General features: G+C 33.3%; 2 protein-coding genes across 2 annotated transcripts; both read left to right on the top strand.

Moving 5' to 3' along the window:
* On the top strand, positions 1 to 12,687 carry LOC116004855 (protein ACCUMULATION AND REPLICATION OF CHLOROPLASTS 3). The gene is made up of 16 exons (XM_031245033.1): positions 1 to 565; positions 1,245 to 1,303; positions 3,044 to 3,108; positions 4,246 to 4,380; positions 5,718 to 5,766; positions 6,165 to 6,277; positions 6,392 to 6,463; positions 6,684 to 6,794; positions 7,082 to 7,263; positions 7,927 to 8,229; positions 8,358 to 8,440; positions 9,531 to 9,925; positions 10,561 to 10,665; positions 10,747 to 10,884; positions 11,063 to 11,229; positions 12,342 to 12,687. Exons 1-16 carry the CDS (start codon positions 189 to 191, stop codon positions 12,412 to 12,414), a joined length of 2,427 nt encoding a protein of 808 aa, XP_031100893.1. The 5' UTR covers positions 1 to 188; the 3' UTR covers positions 12,415 to 12,687.
* An 847-nt stretch (positions 12,688 to 13,534) lies between these two features.
* LOC116004699 (NADH dehydrogenase [ubiquinone] 1 beta subcomplex subunit 7) lies at positions 13,535 to 13,843 on the top strand. Its single transcript, XM_031244858.1, has one exon. It carries the CDS (start codon positions 13,535 to 13,537, stop codon positions 13,841 to 13,843), a length of 309 nt encoding a protein of 102 aa, XP_031100718.1.
* Positions 13,844 to 19,663: the final 5,820 nt, after the last annotated feature.

Here is a 19,663-nt window from a genome sequence, read left to right on the forward strand (position 1 = left end):
AATGCCATAATTCACAGTATTCATCCATATAAATCCATAATTCGCCCTAGTTTGCAACTGTGCATAATTTGCGGGAATAGCTCCCACTCGGAAGAAGGCCACAAGGCCTTGTGCAGATATTTTTTCCGACCATGCTTTGAAAGGCAGTCAGAGGTTTCGAACTCAGCATTTCTGATTCTTCCGAGGTGATGGAGCTCCCCGTTCCCATTTCAACAAGGCTCCAATCGACTTCACGCATCCCCTTTAGAATCGGCCTCGTCAATTTCCGCTCACCCAACAACGATAATCGTCGGACAAGGCTGGGGTGCAATACCGCTCCTGTTCGAGCTGAGCTGAGTTCTGATGTCAGTCATAAGAGCGGCGATTCCGAAAAGAGCGTTGTGAGTTCTGTTAACAGTAATTGCAAAGGCTCTTCGCTGAAGGGAGAAGAAGGGGAGGGATTGTTTCATCGGAATGTTTGGGAAGAGACGGATTTCGTGGAGGTGATTGGAATTGGCAGTCGGAAAGACGCCATTCTAGACTTCTGTTTGGCTTCTTCTTCTCGTTTCCCGGCTTTGAGAATTTGGTATGCTTCAATTTACACTTTCCTGTGTTTTCTTCTCAGTCATAGAGATGAGTTTTTAATGCGAACGTTTAGACGTTGTACAGCTATGGGTAGCATATTGTTATGTATCATTGGTATGCCATGACCTGGTGGTCTGTATTTACTTCAGAGGCAATGAACAATTCAATGATGATCGTTTACTTCAATGACAAAACATTCTAATTTCTAGTCTAGCAATAAATATGAATATTCATCACATTTTGAGTTGAACATTTGTCCAGAGGCTCACCATTTTTTGTGAATCCGAGCTCATGATATCTGCTGTATCTATATATTTCTTTTTAGCTTATATACGTAGGCACATAGCATAAAAATAACATACCCTCATTTGCTTGAATGGCACTGTATCATTGAATTGCTTGGTAACATATATGAATGATTCGACTTTCCTTTTGAACTTGAATTAGTAAGTTGTCATATTTTGATTTTAAAATTTATCTGCATATCTATTAGTTAATTTTAAATGCCATGAATTTCTCTATTACATTTTGTACCTTATTTTCATTCTGCTTATTGGACAAATTACAAGCTTCTCACTTGTGATCAACAGTGCCAATTTGTTTATGTATGTTATTCTCTTTTAAAATGTACCTGATTACAGATGTTAAAACAGTTATATGCTGTGCCGGTGCCTTTGCAGGAATATTCTTGTCAAAGATTCAGGGAAGGTGTTATTGCAACAGAGGTTTCTGACAGAAGGTAGAGGCTTGAAAGTTGGAACCTTGATGCTCTCCTTGATATTTTTTTTTTTTTTAAAATATATATATTTGTGAGTTTGGGGACGGGGGTTAACATGCCAAAGAAAATCTGTAAGCCTCTTTGAGGAGAAGACAACTGCTTGAATATGGCTGACAATTATTTATAAGCTGTAAGTCGATGGACACCCTTATACTATACTCATCTCAGTGATAAAAGTAAACATACAATAGAATGACTTAAAGTAGGAAATGTTAATAGAAGTAAGAATTATCTCAACTCACCATGCATTTAGTAGTGGTTGGTTATTCAGCAAAGGATTTGCTGGATTATTGCTAATATAATGGCAGGACAAGATTGCTTGGCAATAATACTGAAAAAATAAATTTCAAATGGTTGTTTTAGTTCTCATCCTGTAATCAGTGTTGCAAAAACCCCGCCTAGACGTTGGCCGGCTGTCTAACGTATCACCATAATCGGTGGACTAGGTGGCTGGCCGCCCTAGGCTACCTAGGCGCTGATTGCCTAGGCCGCCTAGTTGGCCGATTAGCTATTGTTCTCTCTCTCTTTTTTTATTTTATTTTTATTTTTTATTTTTATTTTTATATTATATATATATTAATTTATTTATTGAATTATTTCACTCAATGACATCGTTTTGAGCGAAATAACCCTAAATTGCTCAAACTCGAGATATTTTTTAGGTTAATATTTAATATTTTAGTATTAACTATTAAAGTATTAAATACTGTAGTTTATGATTATCAAGTTTTTAAAAAATTAAATAAATTTAAAAAAATATATATATATATAGGGGCGCCTAGGCGCAGATTAATCACCCGCCTAGAAATTTTTTCAACCATGCCTGTAATATGTAATACCTTCCTATTAATGCTACTAGTCAAGAGTTATGAATCCTTTTCCATATGCATTCCTTGTTTCACCCCAGGGGAGAGCCAAACTGAAAAATGACACAAGCATTATAAATGAGCTAGTTTCTTATTTGATTTTATTTATATGTTATATTTTGTACTGGAAGGCAGGCATCGGTTTTTTCCAAATTGCCTGGCCCTGGAAGATTTTGGAACAAAAGATATCATATTTTAACTGAATAAGGCTATCTGCACCCATGGGATTTGGCCAATTGCAAATCCTTGTTGGTTTTTTTTTCCTGATGTGTTGCAAGTCTGACACTGTCAGACTTGCAATTTTACATACTTTGCTTCTACGATATTTTTTTTTTTTACTTACTTCTAAATTATGTCCTTATGACAACTATTGATAAATTCTAATTGGTTAATGCCTTAATGGCAAAGGTCTACTCCTTGACGACCAATTACAATAGCTCTACTCACTCAATTCAGTTACAAAAAGGATTTATCAAAGGAAAAGTTTCCAAAATAAATCCAAAGGATTTAATTACGCGGGCATGTGTTTGTCTTCTTTTGACTCCCTTGAACAGGATTTGTGCAATGGGCTTTATCTTTTGTGTTCTTGTATTATTAAGAGTGTGTCACTGTAAAATCTAACCTTTGTTACAACCTCTCAAATACAATAATGTATATGCTTTTAGATGTTGCAATTTGTGCCATTGGAACTGGCACTCTTTTATAAGATTATTTAATTGCTTGCATTTGACTTCATCTCTTTCTTTGTAGTATTCTGATAGTTATCTTCTCCAACATGCTCCTCCTGGTCCCCTTATCTATTAAGTACCTAAAACCCATGTTTCCTCTTTTGCAGATATTTCAGCAAGAGTTGTGGAAGTGCCATTATCATTGAGTTCGTGTTCTAAAGCAATTATACTTGTTTGTACAATCATTATCTCTGATGCCTGTAAATTTAGTGTTTTTTTCCTCTCTCTCTCTCTCTCTCTCTTACTGACTTAAAATTATATATAACACTAGCTCACTTGAACCTAAGTGAAACAATTTGAAAAGTAAATGGTTCTAATATCTAGTTCTATGGTGCCATCACAATGGAGGGGCAGGTGGGTTCCTGTATAATTTTCGGGTGAATGCCCTAGCTGAAGTCTCCCTCAATACATTATTTCACTTGTCTTTTTCCCTGAAAACTCCTGGGCAGAACCACTGATTACTTTGTAAAGATATATAGTAATATAAACCCAAAAAGGGTGATCACAATCATGGTTTTAAGCAAAGATTATTTGGAAGTCTCTTCATCGATCACTCTGGACTTTTGTTGTGGAACTTGCTTTAGGAAAGTGTAGTTCCTGTTGTATGAGCCTGTGATGAAAGGGAAATTGCAGGATAAGTTTTATGGATTTATGAATCAAGCTCATAATGTGTGTAATGGCAAGTACTTGTGAAAAGATTTCATTATGTTAACTCATCTTATTTGACATCATGCAAACAACGTTCAAAGGATTTTGTTTTATGATGCAATCTTAACACAATTTAATGATTTTCTTCAGCTTATGCTATTGTTCAAGATATACTCAGAAGGCCCATATAATAACAGCCTTAATTCCCTTCTCTATTGGTCTGTTATATCATAATGAACTTGAAGTTCTGTACCCATTTTATAAAGATTCTAAAAAAAAAAAAATCTATTTGTGCTTCTTTAATGGGTGGTATGTTTAGTCTCATCTGAATTTTGAGATATATATATATATATATATATATATATATATAGTAATGATCAAATGAGACGACTTCTTCCCGTGAGTCCGTGAGTCCGTGAGACCCTTCATGAATGCACGGAATCTACTACACGAATGCACACAAACTAGATTGTGTGCAATTTGCCCAACATGAATGCACATAATCTACCCTGGAGTAGTTTGTGTGCATTCGTGTAGTAGATTGTGTGCATTCATGTAGGGTCTCATGGTCTCATGGGAAGAGGTGGTCTCACTGTAACATTATATATATATATATATATATATATATATTATATTTTAATAAAAAATCTTTCATCTCTAGGTGGCCAGTGCAGCTTATGGCGAAGATATAATCCCATCCCTTGATATTCTTACAAGAGTAAGATCTGCGGATGGACTAGTCATTGGAATAATTTTGAAACCTTTCAGCTTTGAAGGACAAAGGCGCAAGGATGAGGTATAGTACATCTATTAATGAAATAATTCTTTACTTGAAAAGAAATGGATTTTTCATTTTACGTTGTCTCCACATATGAACAAGAAGTTTGGTGAGCCATAAAGGGTATCTTTTAGGTAACCTAAACGCATGGCTTTTTTTATTAAAAAACAAACAACTTAACTGTGGTGACTGCCACTGCCCAGTAGGTACTAAACAGATCTAGTGATATGTACGGCCAATGAACATATATGCGGCGCTTACTTAGGAAGCACAATAGGAGTAAACCTAATTCCAGATGACTTTCTTTTTTCTTTTACAGTCCTTGTGAAGATTTAGCATACTTCAAATTTTATCAAAAGGGATGTTCCATCTAAAGCATGAAGTGAAATTTCTTTACAGATTTTCAATGTTAGTGGGTTGGTTTTCTGTAAATTATCGGAGTGTTCTTTATTGGGTATATTTCATCCCTGTAAACAAGGAACACTCTCGTATGTGCAATGAATAAGACTGATTTTGGCACTATCTTCATTGGATGTATTTCCTCCCCATCAATAATTGAATTAGACTAACTGGACAAACACCCTGCATGTATCATTTTCACTCAATAAAGCTAACTGCATGTACTCGTGGTTGTTTCAACTTTCAATATAACTTATTGGATACTGCAGTATTTCTTTTTAACCCAATAATTTGAAGCTGAAGTTGATATGTGTGAATAACAGTTTAAGGAACAAGAAAACTCACTGAATGGGATAAGCCAGCCAATTAGTTTTGATAATTGAGAGATGGCCTTAATGCATCTTGCATTAAGTAGCTCTGGTTGATAGCATGCACAATTTAGACTCTCTCATAGTCTCTTCAGTTATCTGCCAGTGTTTTTAATGGTAGGATTGGTAGCTTGCAAGTTGAATTTGATGCAATCTACAAAAGTTTTTTTTGCTGTTCAACAATTTAAGTTACACACACCTATATTTTCATAATATATTGGAGCTTCCTTTTCTCCTATAGTCTTTTTTGCATGTGTAGAGATTTTTGCTTAGTTATTTGTATGTGTGCACTTTAAGTGGTTTCTCAAATTGATGTTAACTTCTTGGTCAAGCAGTCCATCTATAATGAAGAGTTTAGAGATTAATAAACTCATCAAATCATTGTGTTCTTTTAATATTATCATTTCTTTTTGTTCTTGTTGACTTGTTAGAGAGATGGGGTGGCAGTCAATCCAGTAAGTTCATTCAAAAAAATATTTTTAAAGAAAAGGATGGGTATCAAACTTATTTATCTGTGTATCTCCTATTGCAACCTTGAAGGCATAGTAGATATCACTAATTTATTTTGAGAACTGGTCCTGCCTGCAGGTGAATGAATTGGTTGATGAGCTTCAAAAGCAAGCTAATTTTTGTATAGGTAACAGCTTGCCACCTATACCATGAACTTGATATTCAGATTCAATTTTGATGAATAATGGTTATTTGGTAGACTAATTACTGAAATATGCTCATCAATTCTACTTTTTAAGTTATTTAATTTATGGCAAATAGCACTTTAGTACTTGTGTTTTGGCCATATAGTTATTTTGATCCACAAGCTTTGATGTGTGGTCATTGAGATAAGCTTACAGTATTTGAACATCAGGATTATGAGAAACTATAAAGGGATTGGAATTGCCATTGCCTAAAACATTTAGTAGATTTATTTCTGTAAAGATGAAACTTCAGAAGTTAGAATTCCAGAACAGTCTATACTCCATGTGGTAACAGACATTATAAATCTTTTTGTTGTTAATGAGTGGTTTTCGGTTGCAGTTATTGATACTGATGCACTTCTGGCAAAAGATCTACTTACTCTGGATGAGGCTTTGAAGACTTCATACAATGCAGTTCTGATGGCTACAAATGCCATATCTGTTCTTGTATCTGTAAGCTAATCTACACCTTTCCCTGGTCCTCAAGTGCTTTTTCTTTTGCAAAATATTAGACCTATGAAGTTATTCATTTATCTATACATTTCTTAACCTGTAATATTCTGACAGGAGAACCACATAAAGTTTCGTGATTTACCAAGTAATTGTTGTGAATTGCTCGAAGTTCCGCAGCTAAAAAATGTAAATCTTTTACTATCTTATTTTACTTTTCTATGCCATATCTTTTCTGTGTTAAAATAAAATTTTTATTTGAATATTTATACAGCAACTTTATGGGTTTTTTTTTTTTTTTTTTTTTTTTTTTTCCATTTAAAAAGGTCAAATTTTCTAAACTCAGTCCAATTTTTTCATTTGTGAGGTTATTTTCCTGATGAGCTGATCACTAATGCATCTGTTACAGATTCTTGAGATCTATAGAGAAGCTAAAATTGGATATGGAGCTGGCTACAACATTAAAACTTCCATTTTGCGAGCTACATATGATTGCCCCTTCCTTGGGGTGTCTTTAAAGGTTTTGATAGATATTCTAATGCAGAAGACATCTTTTGTGTGTGTGTGTGTGCGCGCGCGCGTTTCTCTTTATAGGGGAAAAAGTATAAAAATTAGATAGAATAGAATAAATTATTAAATATTCTTTTGTTTTCTGCAATTACAATCATGATAGTAAATGATTTTCAACTCAAATTTGTTTTCTAGTTCATAATGATTGCTATTGATTATATCCTTCACGATGCTATGATTCTTGCAATCTTATTATCTAATGTTCTCTGACTTCTATCTTTGCCAAATTTTTCTTAGGAATTAGATGGTGTAATTTTATGCGTTATTGCAAGCTCCAATGCACTTGATTCCAGCAATGTGCATACAATTTGTCATACTTTTCGACAAACAACAGGATGGAAGGGAGATATCGTAATATCAATTGTTTATGAACCCAATGTGGAGGCAAATTTAATACTGACTACTATAATTATGTGTGGGTAAGATTTAACTTGAGAAGATGCTACACTCCTAGAATTCAAAATAGTTGTACACTTGTACTGCTTTTGAGTTTGCTAATACCTCTCTATGCGCTAATTTTTTAGAAACTGAGTGTTCTCCAAAACCTGTTGGTTTGTTGATGAAAATGAAGTAAATACACTACCATAAGCAACATAAAGTGATAAAGGTGAAGATATGCTCACACACACAGAGGTGGTGATAACAACCTTTCTGTATGTATTGTAAAAAGTTGTTAACTAACATGACCACTCGTCTTCTTTTTTTTTTTTTTGCGGGGGGGGGGGGCATAGTCAGATTGGGACTTCCCCTACATACAGTAATGCTTTTAGCAAACATCAGATGACTATGCTTTTACCAGGGATTCCTAAGTTTCTATAATTTAAAAGTAGCTACTGTTTTTTTCTTACTCCAGTTCTATTTGAGTTAATAGCTGAAAGAGTATCTGTAGTCTACTGCTGTTTAAGTTGCTTTTGATGGGATAAATTATTGCATTATTTCCCTTGCTTTTTCTTTATGGTTATTTGCTAAATTGGTATGTTATGACTGAAGTTTGTGACAAGTTGTGTACAGTTTGACCTAAAGATATGCCTATTTCAAACATTTCCTTTTTCAGATTTTGATGTTAAAGTATTTATGATCAGGTGTGTTGAACAGCAACCATCACACAGGAATAGCTTGCTCTCTAGACTGGCCCAACATTTCCCTTTCATTTTTAATATCCTTAAGAAGCCAGATTCTCCTCTTTATTCCCACACCAAGGAAAGATATTCATTGGGGAATCCACAAATTTCAGATGCCTCAAATTTGCAGTGTACTGGTGAAATGTTGGATATGCTTTCTGTGGATGGTACGAGGCCCATGGATTCTGGGGCTGAAGATGCATCATTGTATGATGAGCAACTGCAAGAAATATTTAACACTGGTGGAGAAACACTTCTTTCAAAGTAGTACTCTTTCAATCCAATGTATTCACTTTTGGGATTTGATGGTATCTTTTTATAGAGACCATTTCATATTTCCTTGGAATTCTATTATTCTAATGAATATTGCTTTCTTATTTTGTACATTCTAGGGGCTGTGAAGTTGGTCCTGAACAAAGCAAAACTGATATCTCAGAGGCTGACTTTTCTTTTAATGATGCAGTCGATGTTGAAGGTAGAATTTTTTAATTTTTTAGTTGTTAGTTTTGAATGTTGATATGATGTAATACATTCATTCATCCTCACCTCTTTCAAATGTCTCTTCAGTCTTCACCCTTGAATTATAATAATAGTCATTCCCCATCCCTACCCATCCATATAAATGATATAATCATCACCTCTCTGATAAATTATTGGCTAAAATTAGTAAGCCATTATTTGTCTAAATGATTTCTCTTGAAATTACAATGCTGCCCTTGAAAACTAGTACTGAAAATGAATAGAAAAACTAAGAAATTATTAAGAGCAGTATATTTAAAGAAATATGAAGCACAAACCACCATTTTTCCTTACAACATTATAATTAATATGATCAGTGTGACCAACCATACAAATGCTGTTGACTAGGAAAGGAAAAGTAAATGAATCCGGTATAAATCTGGAGCCTCAAGAGTATTCCCATCATCTATTGTTAGATCATAATTTCTCCCCACTGCACCCCCCACAAATAGTTCTTGGTTGATAACAAGAAAAACAAAACTATCTGTTGCTGCTGTACCTTTCTCTCTCCATGACACATACGCACACAAACATATAAAAATATGTGAAATCTGCATGTGGCTTATTACTTGGTAATCAATTGATGCAGATAGAGGACCAAAGAGGTAAGTTTGGAAAGGAAGAACAGTGTAAATGCAAGTTGGGTAAGGAATATGATAGAGAGTTGGGAGTTGTTGTGAGATGTAGTGTGTGTGATTGTAGATGGGTTGTTCAGGAGATAGTGCAGATGCATTTAGAATGTAATAGAGGCTTAAGGGTTTGCAGAAGGGCATGGCCATAACACAGGGATGAGCTTTGCTACCTTGGACTTAGTGCCCAATTTCCAGAAAGCTTTAAACAATGGGAATAGTTGAAAAGTGATAACACCTCACCCCACCTCGTAGTCAGTAATAACTGTAATAAGAATAATAATAGCAACAGACACAACAACAAATCAACAATAATGTTTTGTTTAACATGGATGTAATTGCATAATCCTACAAAATCAGAGCAATAACCTTGGTAATTAGCATAGCAGACATCCTAATTACAATTCCATTGTGCAGGAGTTCCAACTTTCAGAAGAGAGCTACTTACGAGGCAAAACCTGCACCCTGGATTTCAAATCCCACAAGACTGGGGCAAAGAAGGCACTGATGACATGGAAACCTACTTAGCTGACAATGTCAGCACATTCAAACTTCCTGTTGGTGTAAAACAATTAGAGCAATCAAAAAATGGTTCAACTACCTCAAACTCTTGGAACTGGGCAGAATGGATGACTGAAGAAATTAAAAGGGCACAAACTCAGGATACTAAAGATGTGCCTTGGGATAGAGTGAATAGTGACAGTGAGGCTAAGTTGGAAATGGACAACCATGCTTCTAGAGTAACACAAGCAGATCAGAGCAATTTTTCAAAGAAGAAAGGAGTTCTTTCAATTCGTGCAGCCTCTATGCTGGTAAATAGATTTTATTCAAAGGATTTACTAATATATGCAAATCTGAATTTCATGTCTTCTATAAACAAACAATTTTAAGGAGAAATGCACACTTGTCCTTAAATGTTATTTTGTTTAATCAATCCTTTATGGAGTACTGCATCTGGTGTTGGGCATCATGGTTCAAGAGAAAATATGTAAAATATAAGGGATGAATTCTATTTGTATAATTGTATGTGATATTAGTTTTCATTGACTTTGGACAATTATAGTATGCAGAGTAATTTTTAATTTAACATCAAACTGGGCAACTTAATAGATTAATGCATATAAGAAAGACAAAAAAAATAATCATAGAAGTCTATAAACAATGTTATATCAAGTAACTGTTTATTTTAATAGATTGATTCAAACTGGGCAGCTTTTATTTAGACCCTGTATTATTTCTTTCAATTTAGATGTTTTGTTGTAGTTTATGAGCTGTTGTGAGATATTATTTTAGAATGCATTCTGTGGCAGAATTTAAAATTTTCCAGAGTGAAGGAAAATAGAAAGCATACTGTCTTGGCCAATATCAATAAAAATGGGATGGGTATTTACATTTTAGTGTAAAACTTTTCTTGGTTACAATGTGGAAATCATGTGGTCTTATACAGGAATCTGAACGAGCTTCACAAAAGAAGTGGGTTCCTGTGGTTGAAATGAAGTATAGGGGAGGCATATACAGAGGTCACATCCAAGGTGGACTTCCTGAAGGAAAGGTACTTCAGTATAGCTGAAATGGATTCTTGGGTTTTCTTGAATTTTGTATGGAGTATTTGTTTAAAAGGCTACTTGTGTAGGGCCATCTGTCTCTCAGAGATGGAAGTGTTTATGATGGCATGTGGCGCTATGGAAAGAGGTCCGGCCTTGGCACCTTCTACTTTAGTAATGGTGATATCTACCGTGGTTTGTGGAGGGATGATGTGATGCATGGCAAGGTACCAATGCTTTTGTCATATGCTAATTTTACATAGTTACTGTGAGTAGTCTGTGTCTCCTGTGCTACCAAAGCTTTTATTCAACCACCTATGTTAACCCTCCCCTCCCACCCCACACACATGGGGAATTTAAACTCAGGCACACTCTTGAGCTGGTTATATTGGTGTAATAATGTAGGGTTGGTTTTACTTTCATACTGGGGATCGCTGGTTTGTGAACTTCTGGAAGGGAAAGGCAAATGGAGAAGGGCGTTTTTATTACAAGCATGGTGATATTTCATTTGGCCACTTCAAAGATGGATGGCGGCATGGCCAATTTCTTCACATAAACATTGACGGGACAAGGTATATTTTATGTTACTCTAACCACTAGTGTTATGCCAGGATTTTGCCCAGTTAATTTACCTCTGTGCAGCCATTTATATATATATATATATATATATATATATATATATATATATATATTTGTACAAATTTGGATTATAGTATAATAATTGGAAGGTGTTTATGTGGTTTTCTGTTTATAGGACAGTTCTGATTTGTAGCCAATTAGTAGGAAGAGGTATTCTGCACACTTACAACAATGTGATAGTATTTAAAAAACAAGTCTATTTGAAAGTAATGTAAATGCAAATGATAAATTAAAACAAAACCATTTTAAACACAAATAATAATTAAAACACAACCCATTAACAAAAGAGAACACATAACAAATAATAATTAAAACACAACCCATTAACAAAAGAGAACACATAACAAATAATAATTCAACATAGTTATATTTTCCTCAGCCAAAACCTTTTCAAACAAAATTAAATTAGATGGGTTGAACATATGCCATTGTCTTCTTTTTTAAGGTACATCCGATGGGGGATGTGGATGGTGGAATTTGAACCCAGGTCTATTGATTGAAATTAGGTGTAGCTTACCACCAAGTGATCCTAAATATGCCTTTGTCTAACCTAAAATAATGCAACTGCATTGAATCAGAGCATCTAGTTTTACATGTTTGCTTTGGTTTATCCATCCCATTTATGAAAAATTGAAGGCACAAAAATGTGCAGGTAAAAACAATAGAAATACAGAAATGCTCCATATACAATAATATGAATGGTGAAATGATTCTGAATTCTGATGCAACACAGACCATATAGTGCTTTGCATGGCATCAATTTTGTTGTTTTCCTGTAGTTTTGGCCTTGGTTAATGCTTCTCCCTTAAATTATGTTTAAATGAAAAATCAAATTTTCAGAATTTGAAAGGAGTCTGAAACAAAACATTATCAAGGGGAAACAAAATCTCATTTATTTCCACTGAAATTTATGAAATATAAGGATTATATTGTCCTATATATGATGAACTTATCCCTCTATGCACTGAATTCTAGATATGTATTTCTTCTGAGTTGTCTGGATTTCAATTCTCTCTGATGCTGTTAAGTAATCTTTATGTGATAGGTGTCTTGAGGTATGGGATGAAGGCACCCTTGAAAGCCGAAAGAATTCGGATTCTGATATTCCTGCTGGATAGAATGGCTATATGTGTATATTATATGTAATTATGTTCCATTACATAGTAGTTAAATCAACCTTAAGAAGGATGTAATTGATGTCTTTTTATTCGGAAAAAAGGGGGAAAATGCTGGGCACCCTATAATTGCCACATCACAAATATGAAATTTATAAATTATGTTTGTGAATAGTAAATGTAGGGGTGTATAGCATGGTAAAAAAAGTATTTTGAATTATGCTTTCATGAAAATATTTATTCCTTGAAACGGAAGAGCGCTTGTTCCACTTAATATATGAATATATCAAATTAGCCTAACAGCATGATTGAGTAGCATCAAAATTGAGTAGATTGCACCAAATATTTTAAAATTGATAGTTTAATGCTAGCGGTAAAAATGTTAGTACAGTAATAGTCAATTTTTATATAATTATATGAAGGAAAATGATATGATAGATATACTGGAGTATAATTTTTATCACATGTTTGAAATTTATTAAGTGGAGAAAAAGACTAAATAAAAATTGTGATGCACCCTCTCTTTTTTAATCAATTAAAGCATGATATGTAATATATGTAGGTTTATTTTTATATAAAAATTGATTCGACTTGAATGGTGTATGCTATAGTTATTATACGAAATAATAAAGAATGATATTCTTTCAAAATTGAATATATTGTTAAAATATTACATGCAAATTATATTAAAAGTATTATAAAATAACTTTTGCAAAAGACATAAATGATCAAATATATTATAAAATCGTTTCATGAAATTTTATAAGAGTTTAACAAAATTAGATTAATCTTTCAAAAAATTTTAAAATTCTCATGAGTAAAGATTTAAAATTTTGTCAAATAAGCCTTGACCATACAATTTGATTATCTTAAACAAGGTTGGGCAGTTATTCAAAAATAATACTCCGTAAATAATAATAATAATAATAAAGGTTGGAGTTGGGCTCGGAAAGTAGAATGGGACTTTATCACTTCGCTAGGGGACAAGAGGCCCAATATATAATTTTAGATCAACCGGAACTTTTCACGTTCGTTATTGCCTGGACTAGGGAGACTCCGAAATCTGAATAGTAGCGTAATCGATCGATCGAGAGAGAGAGAGAGAGAGAGAGAGAGGAGAGAGATGGAGGTGCCAGGGTCGTCGAAGAAGATGATAGCTACGCAAGCAGAGATGGTTGAGGCGAAGGTGCCGCTTGGATACAGGGATCAATGCGCCCACCTGCTGATCCCTCTCAACAAGTGCCGCCAGGCGGAGTTGTACCTGCCTTGGAAGTGCGAGAACGAGCGCCACTCCTACGAGAAGTGCGAATACGAGCTTGTTATGGAGCGGATGCTCCAGATGCAGAAGATCCGCCAGCAGGAGGCAGCCCACCTCAAACACGGTGGCGCCCAGCAGTCCATTCCCCTAGCTCCCAAGACTGCCAATGCCTAGTGTCCGATCGTTCGATCAATCAATCAATGGGTCAGTCCACTCTTATATTTAATTTCTGTATGATTTTGGGAAAACCTAATTTCTTGGTTTGCTGAATTTCATTTCTAGGGTTTTAATTTTTTATTTTTTTTTTGGTGTGTATGGTGTATCATTTATCCTCAATTCATCATTTGCCTGGGATATTTTTCGTCTCTATTTCATTAATTACGAATTATTTGAAATGTATGGTGTACAAAATTTAAGCTTAATTTCTTAAAGCTTTGTTTGGAATTTGTGTAACTATTTGCGTAATATGCCATATCTCCATTCTTTTGTTAGGCATTTCTTTGATCTAAGTGTCACGCTTACTGGAATTAGTTTAAGGTTTTCGGACCAAACAATCCTTGGTAGGGCAGAATTGCAATTCCATTCTTACCAAATGCCATGGAATTTCTATTCCATTATTTGGTTGGGCATAATTGCAAATATGTGGAATTGCAATTCCCTCCAACCATGGAATTGCAATTCCACAATAAATTACGGTTTTGTCCTTTTATTATTATTATCATTAATATTCATTATTATTATAAAGGGCATTTTAGTTTTTATTTACCTCCTTTTCAATTCTCAACAATTTTATTCCTGTTTACCAAACAATAAAATTTGAATTTTCACATTCTCCTTAATTCCTTCCCTGTTGAGTGTGTTTACTAATTAGAGAGACCATTTTTCTAAATTTTTTAGGACTTAACAAGTACTCCCATTTGTACAAATGAAAATTTTACTTTCTTTTTCTTTCTTTTCTTTTTTTTTTTCCTTCTGTCTCCAGCATCCACCCTCCATCCCAGACATGGATGCCTCCCTCTCCGGCCTCCATCCATGGGGTTGCTGCCATGTCCCCCAATTCTATTAATTCATATTTTATTTATTAATGCTATTATAATTTATTTATTAATTTTTGTTATATTCGGTTATCAAATTTGTAATTGTACTTTATAATATGATTTTCTCCAAATTTGAGTTTCGAAAATGAAATTGGAAAAACGGAAAATTAGAGAATTAGAAAACTGGAGATCTGGAGAAATGAAGTAAACATGCCTTTATTCTCTGAAAATTTTGTTCAGTTCAAGTCCCTATGGGTTCTATCATTTATGTATCATTGTTCCATACTTTATTCTCATTAACCATCAATTAACTCAACTAGTTACAAGGATAGTAATCATATTGGCTATCAACCAAGTCAGTTTTCTACTTAATCCAAATCATCATAATCTTCAATGCCACTCTTCAGGTCTCTGCTAAAGTTCATGTGAATTCTCTGGAGATGGATTCTCACCTCTTCTTTCAGAATTTGGATGTCAAACTATATTTCATTTACAAAAATGTGGATGTGGTCATGTGGTAAATTACCATATTCATGGATGAGTTTTTAACCAAAGCATTGTATTAAAAATTTCCCATGCTGTAAAACTGGAGTCTAAAAATTGGTAGCTGGATCAAACTGATTTTTTGGTTATTTAACTTTTGTACTCTGCCTTGCCTTTTAATATTGTTATGCTTGAAATATTTGTGGTTACCTTCAAGAAGGTAATTTTGATATCTCCAAAGAATGCAGCTGTTAATACAGCAAAAAATCAGATAAGACTAGATTTTTAAGTGTTTTAAGTACTGTTGATGTGGGGAGTGCTTTCTTCCAAGGTAGAAGTTGATTGATGGTATCCTATGTAGATCAACTGACATAATGCATAAGATGTTTTATGTTCAGTGTATTTTAGGTCTGACAAATAGTTAGGACTTGGGAGCTTTTATTTTTATTGTTTCCAGAAAATATGCTTGATAGGATTACATGCATTTAAATATATTTGTGTGTGTAATGTGTATGGGGTACTGGGGTGCCAGGTGCCAGAGTCCCTCCACTTTCATGTTTATTTGATTATTACTAGTTAATTGAACTTGGACAACTATGTTGGATTCTATTTCATTCCTTGCTGATGCTTTTGAAGCTGTATGGAGTGGAACTTCATGCTTTTGGTTGGAAATGGCTAGGTTTGCATTATAAAATTAGTATGCTACTTTTCTCTACTCCTTGTTTAACTAGGGGTTTTGTTTTTTCTCAATTAAATTTGCTGCTGGATATATTCATATTTGATTTTATTTTTTTTCATTTAGGAGAGTAGACTTAAATCTATCTTCATCCTATTCGGTATCTATGCCTACTCACCAAAATATCACCTGCTTCATAATTTGGTGAATGTGATTTTCCTCACATGATTCTATTCTAGTGAGTGTATGGTTGTTTTAGAACAATGCAAACTGTGTTCGTTAAATTTTATTATCGATGCCTACATTTTTATTGACAATATCATCAGAAAGTGTTGTACCTGTTATTGTTTAACTAATCTATGGTTTTTCCTGAAAGAGTGATTCAACAATTTCTGTCATGACTCAACAAAAGAGAAGAAAAGTATATTGCATAATAAACCGGTACTCTCAATATTTTAAACACTGTTTCCTCCCACAATCTCTTGTGTGTATGGATTGCTTCTTGTCTTGTTTGACAATGCAATGACTTGGGAACCAAATTTATTGATTTGTGTTAAGACTAGATATATCCCTGCCAATCTGATTAAGGTGAGTCAATGTTGTGGCAGTGAGCTGATACTGCTGAAGGCTGTGGCTGTGGCTGTTCTGGAGAGTGGGGTATTGATGGACTGCTTCATCTAATTTCATCATAAAAATAGAAACTCTATTTGTTTTAACTGAGAGAGAATGTGGTGGATTCTTGTTCATGTTTGTGCTAAATAAGTTTCACCCTTGACATGGATTACCATTTGTTTATCAAACTTTTCTATTTCTCAAAAAAATAAATTCAATATTTCCATTAAGATGTGTAAGCTGAATTAAGAGAATACATTGTTATATCACGGATTTTTTTTTATTTTATTTTTTAAAAATCATTTTTCTTAATAAAAACCACACATCTTAAGAACACCTTAAGAAGGAAAATCACTCACCTAAAGCTTTAGACTGTCACCTTTTAAGTTTCAACAAAAGCGTATCTTAAGTTCTCAACTGAAAAATTGACGCACCTTAAGCAAACCACACTTTAAGTTTGAAAGATCAAATTGCCATCAATTTTTTTAATTTGTGATTTTAACGAGATCATCAGCTATCATTCAACCTCATCTTTCACCTTAGCACAATATCCTTTTTAGCAGACTAACAATGTTGGGATTGTAGTTTTCTCCACCAATTAAGAAAGAGAAGAAAAGGATAGAGAATGATGTTTGGAGCTAGCAGTTGCTTAGTAGCATTTTTGACATTTTTTAAAGAAGTATCCATGTAAAAGGGTCATGACCGGTCACCGAGAGGAGGGCACGTAGGACTCCTCATGCATGGGTGTGACTGGGTGGCAAGTGAAGGCGGTGCACCTTAGAAGGTGAGCTAAAGAGGTGCAATCAACAATATTTGATCATGTGACCTCTTGGTTAGCAACACCCTACCAACTAGCCAAATTACTTCACTACTTAGATACAAAGAGGTAACATATATGCTATACATATTCAAATGAAGGGCGATATGACAAGTAGTGAGCAGTTAATATGCAACACATGTATGACCAACGTAAAAGGCTAATGACGACTGCACACTTTTCATCGAATGAAGGAAGGTATAAACCCTATATAAGAGACCTCATGTCTCCTTCTTAAACATCATCTTAAGTTCACTACAACCTAGCTAGCTTAGTGGTATATTGTCAAACTTCCAAACCAAAGAGATCAATGTTTGATTCATAACTGCAATATTATTTATAATAAACTACTTGGGTTATAACCTTTATTATTAGGTCGCTAGTTTGGATTGATATCATTGGCATTGTATTTTTTCTTTTTAGTCAAGTACTCCAAACAATAATATTATTATTATTTTTGTACTCCTGTTTCCTAAATGTATATTCAATTTATGATGAGTTCTACAACCTAAACAACCATTTTCTACTTCCTCATTTTTACTCTCTGATGTGACAAGATATGATATGTTATCTTCATCCTGCGGTCCCAAGGTAACTATCAACATCGAACTTTTTTGTGAGGGAGTAAAAGTATGGAGTATAACTTGAGAGTTCAAGTAGTATTTTCTATTTATGATAGACCTAAGTACCATAAAATCATTATATATATATATATATATACATACAAACTAGTATTTCATATGCACGATGCGCAAAAACGTATGCCCAATATTAATACTCAATGTTAAAATCTTAATCTATCTATACTATATATAAAAACAATTTCCTCCTTCCAAATTTTCCCCCCAAAATTTAGGGGTATTTTGGTAAAATCATTTATTTTATTTATCTATTATTTTATTATTTTATTAATTATTCATCCTATAATATTATTATGGTAATATGATAATGATAATATGGTAATATTGTTAATATTAATGGGTGATGGGTGATTGGTGATATATAATTGATAATTGATAATATGGTATATGGTATTATTCTTAATATTAATATATTAATATATAATATATTAATATATACTAATATTAATTAATTAATTGGTGATTATTTTTAAAAAGAATAATTAATTGGTGATTGGTGATTAGTGATATGGTAATATTGTTATATATTAATATTTATATTGATTGATATTGATATTAATTAATTAATTGGTGATTGGTGATTAGTGATATGGTAATATTGTTATATATTAATATTTATATTGATTGATATTGATATTAATTAATTAATTGGTGATTGGTGATTAGTGATATGATAATCTATATCTATATATCTATATAATTGACATGTAATTAACTATATTAGAATGAAAAAATTATATAATATTGTAGTAAAATTTTTACATGTCAATCATCTATATTTACATAAAATTAAAATTAATTATACTTTCCTTTTGAAAAATCTTCCATATTATGTTTATCCTCCACTATATAATGATAAGAAATGACTCTTCTCTCACAACGTACCAGTATCTGTGCTCTCACTATTAGTTAGAGATCTATAATCTGTAATTCTACGAAGTCGAAGATCGAACTTTAACACGAGTAGAATTGTTATGGTATGCGGTATGATTTAATTTTTAGTTGATTCATTCTGCATGTTGGAGATCCTTATGATGTAGTCTGCATTCCATAGAGTATTTTGTAGTACTGTGATTTAGTTTGATTTTAACAGCTCAATATGCTTTAATTTTTGCTGATAAGGTTTCAAGTAGCTAGGCCAATTTTGCCATGGGCGTATCACGTATGTAAAATTACAATTTTCAGAGTGATTGTAGTGAACAATCAAATGTTTTCTATAATTACATATTTTAATCACATTACTTTGATTGGTAATTTCTAATGGAAAAACATTGTATTGTAACTTTGTATTACAAGATTTTGAATGATAATACCTTATTTAACTATCCATTGACTTGGTTAAAAAATCAGTATAAATATAAGTGTTCGGTTAATAAATTTTTTGTAATTCCAAAATACTAAATTTTAAATGACTACTCAAACCAACATTTTCATAAAAAAGTTGTTATCTATATATAGTTTTTTTAAATCTATATCTATATATAGTTATATAACATTATAACATATAATCCTAACACCAAATGAAGATTGAAGTCTTGAAGAGGATGGCCTTCCCAGATAATTGAGACACGGTTACACAAAAAATGTAGATAACTGATGAGTAATTACCGTTTTTGTTTATTTTATTTTTTACTCGGTATAAATGCGAAATGAAACCGAACATCCAAAAATCTCCATATCCAACTATCCCNTAATTAATTGGTGATTGGTGATTAGTGATATGGTAAT

Source organism: Ipomoea triloba, chromosome 14 (genome assembly GCF_003576645.1).
Source record: "Ipomoea triloba cultivar NCNSP0323 chromosome 14, ASM357664v1".
NCBI classification, from domain to species: Eukaryota; Viridiplantae; Streptophyta; class Magnoliopsida; order Solanales; family Convolvulaceae; genus Ipomoea; species Ipomoea triloba.